The 14167-nt window shown below is 37.7% G+C and overlaps 1 protein-coding gene and 1 long non-coding RNA gene across 2 annotated transcripts in view; one reads left to right on the top strand and one right to left on the bottom strand.

Moving 5' to 3' along the window:
* The window catches only part of LOC114009507 (uncharacterized), a 10390-nt gene extending 5860 nt beyond the window's left edge, over positions 1-4530 (bottom strand). The window contains exon 1 of the long non-coding RNA XR_003550911.1: positions 4457-4530. This is a non-coding gene — a long non-coding RNA (uncharacterized LOC114009507). The remainder of the gene's footprint in view (positions 1-4456) is intronic.
* The window catches only part of ZHX1 (zinc fingers and homeoboxes 1), a 24955-nt gene extending 13464 nt beyond the window's left edge, over positions 1-11491 (top strand). The window contains exons 3-4 of the mRNA XM_014591231.2: positions 3307-6157; positions 9646-11491. Of these exons, the coding sequence (XP_014446717.1) occupies positions 3533-6154 (2622 nt within the window). The 5' untranslated portion in view covers positions 3307-3532 and the 3' untranslated portion in view covers positions 6155-6157; positions 9646-11491. The remainder of the gene's footprint in view (positions 1-3306; positions 6158-9645) is intronic.
* The last annotated feature ends 2676 nt before the right edge of the window (positions 11492-14167 follow it).

Here is a 14167-nt window from a genome sequence, read left to right as displayed (position 1 = left end):
CCTGGAGAAATCTTTATACCTTTAAAATAGATGAAAACTGTTTCCAGCTTAAGACAAAAACCAAAGAAATATTTTAGTCTAGTTGCAATTTTTTTTTGAGAAAGAGATTTTTGCTTTAGGGCGTGTGGGCTCATTGGACAGACAGAGACAGAGAGAAATCGCCCCCTAGGGGCGATGGCCACACTGTAGTCCCTTCTCCTCCATTCTCCTCTCAGGATTTGGGGCTTGCATGCACACATACCCTGTGTGGGTTTTAAGCCACCAGGTCTGAGACTTGAACTCTGATTGACCATGTGGGAGTCCAGCAATATAACCACTATATCACCTGCTAGCCCCTCTATTTGCAATTTAAAGGCTTTGTTTTTTTTAGAGGTTTTTGCTATAGGGCGCATGCACTTGCCAGACAGACAGAGAGAGACAGAGAGACAGAAAGCCAGAAATCACCCCCTGGGGGAATGGCCACGCCACAGTCCCTTCTCCTCCATTCTCCTCTCGGGATCTTGGGCATGCACACACACGCGCCTGGTGTGAGTTTTAAGCCACCAGGTCCAGGACACGAACCGCGGTCGACTACATGGGAGTCCAACGACATAGCCATTATGCTAACTGCTGGTCCCCAATTTTAAGGCTTTGAATCTATTGTATTTTCTAATAAAGTGATATAACAATATTAAAGAAAAGTTGTAAATAGCACACATAAAATTTTCACCTATAATTTCACGTGAAAATTTCATTTTTTGTGTGTGTTCTCATCTGGTCTTTGTCCATGTGCATACATATTTCATCAGTTACTGTAATATGCAAATTTTGTTCATATGTTTAAAAAATTTAACAGTGAATGAGTAAATATTTTTCCGTAATACTTAATTACCCCTGATTATCATTTTTTAATGATAGTTTTTAACATTTTTTAACCATTAGTTGATCTTTTTTAAAAATATGTCTCTACTGTAAGGTTGACTGATAACAGTTTTCCAAAGATTTTTTTTTTAAGTGCTGGATGCATTTAGAACATGCTTTTCCTTTTGTCGGCAAACTTAATGTTAATTGTGTTTAACTGCAAAGCCACGTAGCTACTCAGTTGTGCAACTGACCTCTAACCCCTTCTTACAGATAAATAGTGCAGGGTTCCTCAAATTGATTTTGAGCCCTGTTTTAGTTGACCTTCAAATAGAGGATGGCTTGCCTGTCAGCTAATAGCTATTTCTGTATGGCAGTTTTCCTGGCTCAGCCCCATTATACTTCAGTGACAAAGAGAAATAAATTGGAACCATAGCATAGAAATTCTTATTCTGTATTTTTACTCCTGCTTTCTTATTCAATTTGTGTGCCTCGTCAGCTGATTAAGTTGCTTGATAAGAGAAAGAGAGAGAGAGAGAGAGTGTGTGTGTGTCTATAATATTAAATGTTATTTTTCCTTTTCTCAAAAGAACTTCCCAGGGATTGGAAATAGGATCAGTTAGGTACCTGCTGTGTGTCAGAGTGGGTGAAGGAGCATTTCTACTTCATCAGTCCCTGGTGTAGAACCACTGTTCCTATTCCCCAGGGAATTCTTTTTTGCTTCCTTAGTAGAAGCCCCCTGCATTGTGTTCTTGTAGTTCCTCACCCCTTTTCTCTTGTTGCACAGATCGTAGTTAGATTCTAAGTCATGTTTACTGCCTGCTTTCCTTGCACCATCACTAGGAGCAGAAAGAGGAGACAGTCAGGACTGGTCACCACTGCATCCCCTAGTGTCTAGCACAATGCCTAGCACATGTGTAACTCTCAGAAAATAGCTGTTGAATGAATTCATTGATGTCTTGGTTTTATAGGTAAGAAAACTGAGGTTGAAATTGTGGAGGTTTTCTAGTCAAATAACTACTAAGTGACAGAGGTGACTCCAAAACTTGTGATTTGGGGACTAACAGATGACATAATGGTTGTGTCGCTGAACTCCCACATGGTCTACTGCAGTTCAGGTCACGGACCCAGCAGCTTGAGACTCACACCAGGCACATGTGCGTGCATACCCAAAATCCTGAGAGAATGGAAGAGAAATGATTGCAATGTGATCGTCCCTCCCTGCGGGGTGATTTTTCCCTTTCTGTCTCTGTCTCTCTAGCGAGTGCACACAACCTATAGCAAAAATCTCTCTAATAAAAATAAAAATAAATAAAAGCTATGATTTTACCATCAACCAAAGTACTTCTATGAGTTAATTAGCTTGGGCCTCAGTTTCTTCCATAAAAATGGGACAATTGTACGAAGGTCCTCATTTTCTCCAAAATTATGATTTTATAGTAAAAACCCTGAGGATACCTTTTTTTTTTTTGTTCTTTGGTTATTTAAAAATTGACATCCTGCAGAAATGAGCCATTGGACCAAATCTTGAAGCTCTTTTGGGAATTCTCAGTCTCCCTTTAAACATATATTAAATAATACAATGACCCTGATTTCGTTAGTGAAATTTGGGAGAACCTGAAAGTATGCTCTGGTTAGATGTGTTTTAAGAATTCTAGTAGTTGGGCCAGCAGGTGGTATGGTGGTTAGGGCGTGGGACTCCCATGGGACCTACCATCGTTCAAGTCCCAGACCCGGTGGCTTGAAACTCAGTGCCAGGTGTGTATGTGTGCATGTGCCCAAGATCGCGAAAGGAAAACGGAGGAGAAAGGATTGCAGAATGGCCACCCCTCCAGGGCATGATATTTTGCTTTCCATCTGTCTCTCTCACTCTAGCAAGCACATGCACCCTATAGCAAAAATTTCTCTCTCTCAAAAAAAGAAAAAGAAAAAAAAAAGAATTCTAGTAGGATTGTGAAGAATGAATAAGAGTAATATTTCTGAAACTTTGCTCTTTCATTTCCATCTTTATCTTTTTTTTTCATACTTTAGCATGCTATGGACTAATGAGGAAGAAAAGGATGTAACTGATGAATTGTATTTCTTGTACATATAATGACCATCATTTCTTAGTACCTGTGACTGCTTTGTAGTTTTAAAGCCTCTACCTTGTTCACAGATATCATTTCACATTAATGTTAGTATGCTTGCCTATGCAGGCCCTTTCCCTGTTCCCTTCTAATATAAACTGGCTAAAAAATTCAAATAAACAAGGTTGGGTCTGACCCTCTAGTGTAGTATGTGACTTTCAGTAAGTGAGCATGGAAATGTCTATTTTGACCCTTAGTGGACTTTTCCCCCTAATTCTTGTCTTATTCTAGATGTTTATAACTGAGCTATCAGCAACTTGATGTAAGTTAAATATAACTGCAATTTGTTTAAAAGATCATAATAACTCATTTTAAAACATTTTTTATTTTAATGTAGGTAATTGGAGTTGTGCCTCAAAAATTTCATCAGTTCAGCAGTGTGTTATCTGCCAACAATAAGCTTTTTACTTGATTGCACCATGAGAAAGCTGCTAATGAGACTTGTTGAGCACAAAAATGGACTTGAAGAACCCAAAGCCATTGTTCTGAAATGAAGAATACTGAACAGTTGTTAAGCCTCAATGCTTTTTAATCACCACTGAAATTTTTCCCATAACAGTAGAATGGCAAGCAGGCGAAAGTCAACAACACCCTGCATGGTCCTTGCCAGTGAACAGGATCCAGACCTTGAGCTGATATCAGATTTGGATGAAGGTCCTCCTGTCCTTACCCCTATAGAAAACACCAGAGCAGAGAGTATCTCAAGTGACGAAGAAGTTCATGAATCTGTAGATTCTGACAATCAGCAAAATAAAAAAGTTGAAGGTGGCTATGAATGTAAATATTGTACTTTTCAAACTCCAGATCTAAACATGTTTACTTTTCATGTGGATTCGGAACATCCCAATGTAGTGCTAAATTCATCCTATGTTTGTGTAGAATGCAATTTTCTTACCAAAAGGTATGACGCACTTTCTGAGCATAATCTGAAATATCACCCAGGAGAAGAGAATTTCAAGTTGACTATGGTGAAACGTAATAACCAGACAATCTTTGAACAAACAATAAATGACCTGACTTTTGATGGTAGTTTTGTTAAAGAGGAGAATGCAGAGCAAGCAGAATCTACTGAAGTTTCTTCTTCAGGAATATCTATCAGTAAAACTCCCATCATGAAAATGATGAAAAATAAAGTGGAGAACAAACGGATTACAGTTCATCATAACTCAGTTGAGGATGCTCCTGAAGAGAAAGAGAATGAAATTAAACCAGACCATGAGGAACTGGTAGAAAATCCAAGTTCTTCGGCTTCTGAATCTACCACCAGCACTTCTGTCGTCAACAGAGGACATCCAAATGCTGCCAGCCCGGTAGTGACCCCAGCAGCAGTTCTTCCTGGCTTAGCACAGGTGATAACCGCTGTGTCGGCTCAGCAGAACTCTAATTTGGTTCCCAAAGTCTTAATCCCTGTTAATAGCATTCCTACCTACAATGCTGCACTGGATAACAACCCCCTTCTACTTAACACCTACAACAAATTCCCTTACCCAACGATGTCCGAAATTACAGTTCTCTCTGCTCAAGCAAAATACACAGAAGAACAGATCAAGATATGGTTTTCAGCCCAGCGTCTAAAACATGGCGTCAGTTGGACTCCTGAGGAAGTAGAGGAGGCAAGAAGAAAACAGTTTAATGGAACAGTGCATACTGTACCTCAGACCATAACGGTTATTCCTACACACATTTCCACAGGGAGTAACGGTTTACCGTCTATTTTACAGACGTGCCAAATAGTTGGTCAGCCAGGTCTGGTCCTTACTCAAGTAGCTGGAGCGAACACCTTGCCAGTTACAGCGCCTATTGCCTTGACTGTGGCAGGGGTTCCAAATCAAACAAACGTACAGAAAAGTCAGGTACCTGCCGCCCAGCCTAGTGCAGAAACGAAGCCAGCAACTGCAGCAGTTCCAGCTTCTCAAAACGTCAAGCCTGAAACCGCACTGGTAAACCCTGATTCATTTGGCATCCGGGCCAAAAAGACAAAAGAGCAACTGGCAGAATTAAAAGTTAGCTATCTGAAAAATCAGTTTCCCCATGATTCAGAAATTATCAGACTTATGAAAATAACAGGCCTGACAAAAGGAGAGATCAAAAAGTGGTTTAGCGACACAAGGTACAACCAGAGAAATTCAAAGAGTAATCAGTGCTTACATCTCAACAACGATTCCTCTACCACCATTGTCATAGACTCCAGTGATGAAACCACGGAATCCCCAACTGTTGTGACTTCACAGCATAAACAATCCTGGAATCCCTTTCCTGACTTCACTCCCCAAAAGTTTAAAGAGAAAACTGCAGAGCAGCTTCGTGTCCTTCAGGCAAGTTTTCTCAACAGCTCCGTACTTACAGATGAAGAATTAAATAGGTTAAGAGCGCAAACCAAACTTACCAGGAGAGAGATTGATGCTTGGTTTACAGAGAAGAGGAAATCCAAAGCTTTAAAGGAAGAGAAAGTGGAAATAGATGAAAATAACGCAGGTAGTTCCAAAGAAGAAGCTGGGGAAACTTCTCCTGGAGATGAATCTGGTGCACCTAAGTCGGGGAGTACCGGCAAGATTTGTAAGAAAACACCTGAGCAGTTGCACATGCTTAAAAGTGCATTTGTCCGAACACAGTGGCCATCACCAGAAGAGTATGACAAGCTGGCCCAAGAAAGTGGGCTTGCTAGAACAGACATAGTTAGTTGGTTTGGGGACACTCGTTACGCCTGGAAAAATGGAAACCTGAAATGGTACTACTACTATCAGAGCGCCAATTCAAGTAGTATGAATGGTCTGTCTTCCCTTAGAAAAAGAGGGAGAGGGAGACCCAAAGGACGGGGAAGAGGAAGACCACGTGGACGTCCTAGAGGGAGCAAAAGACTTAACAACTGGGACAGGGGACCGCCGCTTATAAAATTTAAAACTGGAACTGCAATACTTAAGGATTATTATCTGAAGCACAAATTTCTTAATGAGCAAGACCTTGATGAACTTGTTAACAAATCACATATGGGCTATGAGCAGGTCAGGGAGTGGTTTGCAGAAAGACAGAGAAGATCAGAGTTGGGTATAGAATTATTTGAGGAAAACGAGGAGGAAGAGGAAGTTGTTGATGATCAGGAAGATGATGAAGAAGAAACAGATGATAGCGACACTTGGGAACCCCCACGACATGTGAAGCGGAAGCTTTCTAAATCAGATGACTGAAATGTAAGTTTTAAATTTGAGTAGATATTCATCACCCACATACATTTTAAACAGTCACCTTGTATCAGTCATCTTCTCTTTAGTTTTTTTTTTTTTAATAGTTTTTCTTTTCCCTAATAAGAGGACTAGGTGCCACTAGTACAGCCAAGAGATAGATAGGTGATTATCATTGTTATTATACTTACTATGAAGAGTTGAATGTTGCTTTAATTTTCTTATATATGAAATGGTTTTTACTTTGTTTTAGGGGAAAGTTACCCATTCTCTAAGAAGGGAGACTGGTGGGTGGGGAGATGCACAAACACACACTAAAGATAACTCAGATCTATTTCTTGCAACCTCCCTTCACTAAAGATCCATTTTTTTTTGCCTGTTTAAGGAACAAAAACTAAACTAAAAGAAAAGAAAATGAAAACTAAAAAGAAGGGGAAAGTATACCGAAGGAATGACTTACTACAGGGGTGAGGATTGCTCAGTTTTAGGAAACTAGGTGTAAATGAGTATCTTTTTCTTCTTCAATGTATTACCCCCAAAATTTGATTAAATTTTAAGTGGAGTTTAAAATTCCTTATGTATTAAAAGTACTCAATATCTTTTTTTGTTCTTCCTAGATGTCCATTCTAGGCTATATATAAACTCATATTTGCTTAGGTGGCGTCTGTTTTTGAAAATGGTGATTATAAATTATTTGTTTTAGAAATCAAGAGGCAAATAATAGATTTGATCTTAACTCAGTTGCGTTAAGTGTCTTTTTGTTCTTTGATATAAAACAACCTGCTACCAGTACAAACACTGTATTTGCTTACAAATATACCTCTGTTGTCTTAAAAGTGCAAATAAATATGGTTTGAATTTAAAAGGTTTTGGAATGTTTTTTAAGTCTTAATTCTTTTATTGATTGGATTCATTGAAACTTTACTGTAGCTGCAAATCAAATACCTGCTTTGGAGTTAGGACTTTAATTCTGGAATTTAACATGGCTTTCTTCATTTCTGTTCTCTGTTTTGGAGTATTCTAGGATAAAAGTACAGTTTTGAGAGCAGTGCAGTTGTCATGAAATACTCGTGTGTATCCGTCAGTGGTCCAGATAGCATCTTGGTATCAGAAATTACTGCAGTGTTCTCAAACAGGAAGGGAAAAAAGGCCTAGGTTCTTGTGGTTATCTCACATATGAGAACACTGACTTATTTCCCTGGCTTTTGCATCCCTGCCTCATCCTCTACTTTCGTGCTCTGTTACTCTGCAGTATTTCTTTAATCCCTCCATTTCTTTCTTTCTTTTTTTGTTTTTAGAGATTTTTGCCTTAGGGCGCTTGTGCTCACCAAAGAGAGACAGAGAGACACAGAGAGACAGTGACAGGGAAGTGAGAAATCACCCCCTAGAGGGAATGACCACACCACAGTCCCTTCTCCATTCTCCTCCTTGAATCTTCTGCATGCACACACACATGCCTGGTGTGAGTTTCAAGCCAGCAGGTCTGGGACTTGAACTATAGTTGACCATATAGGAGTCTAGCAATATAACCACTACATCATCTGCTGGCCCCGTAATTCCCCCATTCCTCCTTTTTTTTTTTTTTTTTAAGAATTATCAATTTAATTTTATTTATTGTTACTTACTATTGGAAATAGTATATGTGCCTGGCATGTTTTTCAGGCTGCTGGGACTGGTATATGTACTGCAGTCTGCCGTGTGGGATCTGACTCCCTAACAATTAAGCCGCAGGGCCAATCCCAGGTTTCCTTTTCAGTGACTTTTTTTTTTTTTAAGGCAGAAAAACAGATGAAACTAAAAACATAGGTATTTCCATAAGCAGTATAAATCTTATTCCAGCTTATAGAACATAGGGATAGCCAGTGTAAATCACAAGAAGTTGAACAGTTTTGTAGAGCTTTAGGGGTCTGATGTGTACCCCCCCCCATTTTCTCATGTCAGAGATCCTCAGAAATTTTTCCTCTGGCCCAAACGCATAAAATATTTTGAATAGGAATTTTTTTATTAATTGCTAAACACAAGAATGCACACTCAGCCAAGATGAAATCAACAACTTTGTTGCTGCAGTGAATTACTGTTGTAACCTCTGCAGTGATTTTGTGGGGAACTGCAGTCTTCTAAAAATAATGCGAACTTTTTTTATGGTTTAGTTTGGTCTTACTTTACATTTGTGTGGAGCATTCTTACATTATAGTTTAATAAGTTAATGGATAATAATTATGGTCAGAGAATTCACATAAAGCTATAGTTTTTTATAAAATATGTATAATTATGTGTGGGCTTTTGTGGTACATCCAGAGACACGCTTTCCTTTTAAAATACACAGAAGTGTAAAATGATAAAACATTAATTAATGAGATATTAGCTTAATAAAATAATTTTCCACTTACAAGAGGATTCACTATAGGTTTTCTCTAAATAGTTATTTCTTTTCTTTCTTTTTTTTTTAAAAAGGTTTTTTGCTATAGGGCGCGTGCGTGCGCCAGAAAGACAGAGACAGACCGAGAAACAGAAAGTGAGAAATCTTACCCCAGGGGGGATGGCCACACCGCAATCCCTTCTCCATTCTCCTCTCGGGATCTTGGGCACGCACGCACACACATGCACCCAGTGTGAGTTTAAGCCACCGGATCTGGGACTTGAACTGCAGTCAACTACATGGGAGTCCAGTGACATAGCCATTACGCCAACTGCTAGTCCCTCTAAATAGTTATTTCCTTACTTAACTGTGTTTTAATTTATAAAATAGAAAGTTACCAAAACCTTCCCAAAATAGTCCCTGCAGAAAGTGAGGTATGGGCAGGTGTTCTCCAACTTACAGTGGTTCTATTTAGAATTTTTTTTCACTGTAGTTTGGAAGCAGTACACTGCTTCAGTTGCTCATATAGCCACTCTCCTTCTTGCTTTTTGGACAGTATTCAATAAGTTACATGAGATATTCAACACTTCATTAGAAAATAGGCTTTGTGTTGATTTAACCCAAATGTAGGCTTTAATGTAAGTGTTCTGAGCACATTTAAGGTAGGCTAGGCTAAGTTCGGATGTTTGGTAGGCTAGGGTTTACTGGAATATTACCCCATCATAAGTCTAGGAGCATATATATATAGATATATCTCTTGCATGTGCCAGCCGTGTATGTAAATAGAAGAAAATACAAGTCTTTAGATTTTATAGTTTGTTTATTACAAATACTGAGAGTGAAATACATGCTTTTTATTAACAATTTGATTATTAATTAGTACATAAAAGTGATAAATGCCTATAAATCTGGCACATGAAGAACACACACACACACACACATATATATATAATATGTGTACCTATACGTAAATGTGAGTTTCACTCAAAGTCTAGTAGTACATTATGTATATGGCAAGTGATAGAGTTATATATACATAGAATGTATTTTCATGGCTAACTGATGACATTTTTGTTTCCAAAAATAGTACAAATAAAAATAGTTTTAAGGTTTTTTTTATCCTGTTTTTCTTTTATAGCTGCCTAAAATGTTGAAGGAGAATCGGTTCTTCAGCTCAAGATGTCTGATTTACTGTGAATGGGCCCAATGTTTGATGACACTGAAAATGTTTTGAGACATACACACTCTCAAAAAACAGGATCCAGTATCCAAAAGAAATGGAACTTAATGTTGTGCCAAAGTTTAACTACTGCAATTGGCGGAAGTTCTGCAGTGTAAATAAAACACTAATTAAAAAACTTGTAAAAATTCAAATTTTAAATGGGACATTTTTATTCTGACGTGATGGAGACATTCTGGATTTTAAGACTTTCTGAGGGGGTTTAATGACCACTAGAGCTTGTCCTCATACTTTGTCCAGCTTACTACTGCGTGTCTGGTAAGATGAGCTTTCTTGCCTGTGTACTTTGGCATATGATTGAGCTTATGGCTTTGAATGACCAAACATTTTACAGAGGGGGAAACCAAACTGATTTATTTCCATGTCTTACTTATTAGGCCCTGCACTAAGATTAAAAGCTGTACATGAGCTTATACAGTTTCAAGTGTAAAAAACAACCTATTTACATATGTTGGGACAATAGGATTTTGTGGTATCACTGGCCCTTAATGATTGGATCTTTCATTAAACACATTGATGGATACCACCACTTCTATTTTGTAATAATTCTGTTACTTTTTTTCTTAGAAACTGATTAGCTTTTTATTAAACTGAAGATAATACTGAAGAAGGAAAAGAAACTGGCATAAGCATTGGGATAGGGTGAAACTCTGAAATAAATATGGTACCAAAAATGTGAAAAAAAATCATGTAGTAAATCTATATTTAGTGTTTCCTTACAATCTTGTAGAAGTCAGAACTGTTTGAACAGGTGTCAGATCAGAATTTTCAGGAACTATCTTTTCATGAAATTCCAGCTTGTATAACAATTTCAATGGATAGAGAAAAAAATTCTGAACTGATCATAATGAGTTAAAAGTTAGCTTTCACTTATAAATTATAGAAGTGTTAACTGTTAACTCTTGCCATATCAGGAGGCTGAACGTTCATACTAACTTATAAACTTTGTAAAGTGGTGCTGTTTACTCATGTTGAGAAGGACCCTTTCTTTTGTGATCATAGGACCATTTTGCAAAATGTGCTTTTATCCATTGAAGAAATGTTCAATTAGCTTTGGATTTTAAGCTGTTTTTCTGAATGACCAGATGTAGTGGGCTTGGCCAGTTTATTTTGTCTAATTTAATAAATATTAAGCTCTTGGTTAAATGTTTGTCAGCTAATGAAAATGTTATGAAAAAGCCTTGAATATGCATGCTGCTTTCATTTTTATAAACTTTTTATTTTTTAACTATAGCTTTATTAGTAATTCCAAAATGCTGCAATTTAGCTGATTTCTTCACTCAGACAGCTGGCTTTGTGGGTGGCTTTTTTCATACTACTGTTAACTTTTTTTAAAAAGAAGCAATGTAAAGACTGTAACAATTGAATGCACTAAACTGTTTTTTCTTTTACACATTTAAAAACTTCTTAAAGCACTCTGTATTATAATGATTAAATTGCTCCCTTTTTTAAACCATTGCTAATGTGGTCTGAGTTTTGTTTGACCGTAAGTTCAATGTTTTCAAAATTTAAAATGTCAAGTATTGGAAATTAAACCTTTGAACGGATTTATATCAGGTTCCCCTTGTAATATGTTAGCTCGGCATAGCTGTAGATAACTATTAATAAAATTGCCCCCTTTCTTTCATAGGCTTGATAAAATTCTGCTCTGGTTAGCTTTTCAATATATTTATTTCACAGAGAGAACCCTCTCATGATTGGTTGTATCTTTGAATACAAAAATAAAAGTTAGCAGTGATTAGTAGTTTTCAGTGATTTTTATTTTCTATTTTATTGAGTCTTTTTATTTTGTTTCTTTGGTGTTTTTTGTTTCGTTTTGTTTTTTAAATTATGGTAAGCAACATAGAACAAAATCTGCCATTTAACTCATTTTTATGTGTCCAATTCAGTGGCATTAATTACCCTCACAGTGGTATGCAGCCATCATCACTATTTCCGTCACGCAAAACAGAAACTTGTAACCATTACGTGTAAGCCCCCGTTTCTCCCAACCCTGGTAACTTAACTACTTGCTAGTGTTTCTATGACTTTGACTATTCTTGATATTTCAAATAAGTGAAATCATATAGTAATTGTCCTTTGGGTGTCTGATTTATTTCACTTAGCATGTTTTCAGGGTTCATTCTTGTAGCATGTATCAGAACTTCATTCCTTTTCATTGCTGAGTTGAACTTGGATTTTTGCACCTTTTGGCTGTTGTGAATAATGCTGCAATGAATATTGGCATACAAACATCTGTGTGAGTCTGTTTTCAGTTCTTTGGGGGTATGTATCTAGGCGTGAATTTATTGAGTCATATTATAATTCTCTGTTGACTTTTTTTTTTTTTTTTGCTATAGGGCGGGTGCGCTCACCAGACAGACAGAAAGTGAGAAATCACCCCCCCCCCAGGGGTGATGGCCATGCCACAATCCCTTCTCCTTCATTCTCCTCTTGGGATCCTGGGCACGTACGCACACGCGCCCGGTAAGAGTGTAAGCCACTGGGTCCGGGACTCAAGCCGCTGTCAGCTACATGGGAGTCCAGCAACATAGCCATTACGCTAACTGCTGGTCCCATTCTCTGTTGACTTTTGAAGAACCACAAACTTTTCCACTGCATCTTTACCATTTTACATTCCACCAACAATGTACTAGGGTACATAGGGTACTAATTACCAACACCTTTTCTTTCTTTCTTTTTTTTTTTTAATTGCCAGCGAGCACATGCACTTGCAGGAAAGGGGACAGAGAAAGCACTCCCTAATATGGTGTGGTCACACCACAATCCCTTCTCCATTTCTTCATTCTGTCAGATTTTGGAAACACAAGTACATGCAGCTGGAATGTTTTCAAGCTATTGGAGCTAGGATTTGAACCATGCTTGACCGTAGGAAATTCATCTCTAACCGCTATTTTTTTAGAGATTTTCACTATAGGGCACATGTGCTCGCCAGGGAGACAGAGAGAGACAGAAATCAAGAAATCAGCCCCTCAGGGGGATGGCCACACCACAATCCCTTCTCCTCCATTCTCCTGGGGACTTTGGGCACGCATGCACATGCAACCAGCGTGAGTTTTAAGCCACTAAGTCTGAGACTGAAACCATGGTCCACTACATGGGAGTCCAGCAATGTAACCAATACGCCATCTTCTGGTCCCGATTGTGAATTTAAAAAAATGATTGTAACCAGGATCAGCAGGTGGTGTGGTTAAGGTACTGGACTCAGGGTCATAGACCCCCACATGGGCGACTCCAGTTTAAGTCCTGGACCTGGCAGCTTGCTTTCTCACTTTCTCTGGTGAATGCATGTGCCTTTTAGCAAATTTAAAAAACAATAAATAAAATTATTCTTTAAATTATTTTTAGCTGTTCTAATAGGTGTGAAGTAATAAGTCATTGTGGTTTTGATTTGCATTTTCTAATGCTATTGAGCATATTTTCATGTGGCTATTGGCCTTTTTTAATTTTCTTTGGAGAAATGTCTTCAATCTTTTGCCTAGCTTTTAATTAGGTTAGGTTTTTGTTGTTGAGTTTTAGGGGTTCTTTATACATTCCTGATGTTACAAACTTAAAAAGATATATGATTTACAAATACAGTCAGTCTTCCATTATTTGTGGATTCAGTATATGCAAATTTGCTCACTCACTGAAATTTATTTGCAACCCCCAAACCAATTAATATTCATGGTACTTTCTTAAACATTCCCACACATGCATAGAATGGTGAAAAAATTGAGTGGTTCAATGTCCATGTTTCAAGCTGAGGTCTAAGATGGCAATGATCTTATGTCACCTTTCTTACTGAAAAGAAGCATCCTTCTTTATAGAACACTTCGTGCCATGTTTTTCACATTTTTGTAATTTTTGCTGGTAATTTTGCTGTTTAAAATGGTCCCCAAGAGTACTTCCAAAGTGCTGTCTAGTGTTCCTAAATGCAATAAACTGTCATGTGCTCTATGGAGAAAATACATGTTAGATAATCTTTGAGGCACAAATTTTGTGCTGTTGACCACACATTCAATGTTAATCAACAGTATAAAATGTCTTTGTACAGAAACACACATTAAACAAGGTTATATATTGATCAATTAAGGACAGTATTGTGATCTGAGGCTCCCAAGAACCTAACCCTAGAAGCATTTGTTCAGTATTTGCTAATTGAATGTTCACAGTGACTCTATAACATCATTACTGTGAATAAGAATTGGCTCTTTTTTCCATTGTGTAGGTTTTATCTTCACTTTATTGATAACATCCTCTTGATTCACAAAAATTTTAATTGTGCTGAAGTTCAATTTATTTTTTATTTTGTTGCTTGTGCTTTCTCTGTCATATCTAAGAATTCATTGCCAAGTCCAAGGTCATGAAGATTTACCCCTATATCTTTTCCTAAGAGAATTATGGTTTTAGCTCTTACATTTAGATCACTAATCCATTT

The sequence above is a fragment of the Tupaia chinensis genome, unplaced genomic scaffold, assembly GCF_000334495.1.
Source record: "Tupaia chinensis unplaced genomic scaffold, TupChi_1.0 Scaffold000545_1, whole genome shotgun sequence".
NCBI classification, from domain to species: domain Eukaryota; kingdom Metazoa; phylum Chordata; class Mammalia; order Scandentia; family Tupaiidae; genus Tupaia; species Tupaia belangeri.
Note: the sequence above shows the minus strand (reverse complement) of the source record. Positions and strands in the feature narration are given on the sequence as shown.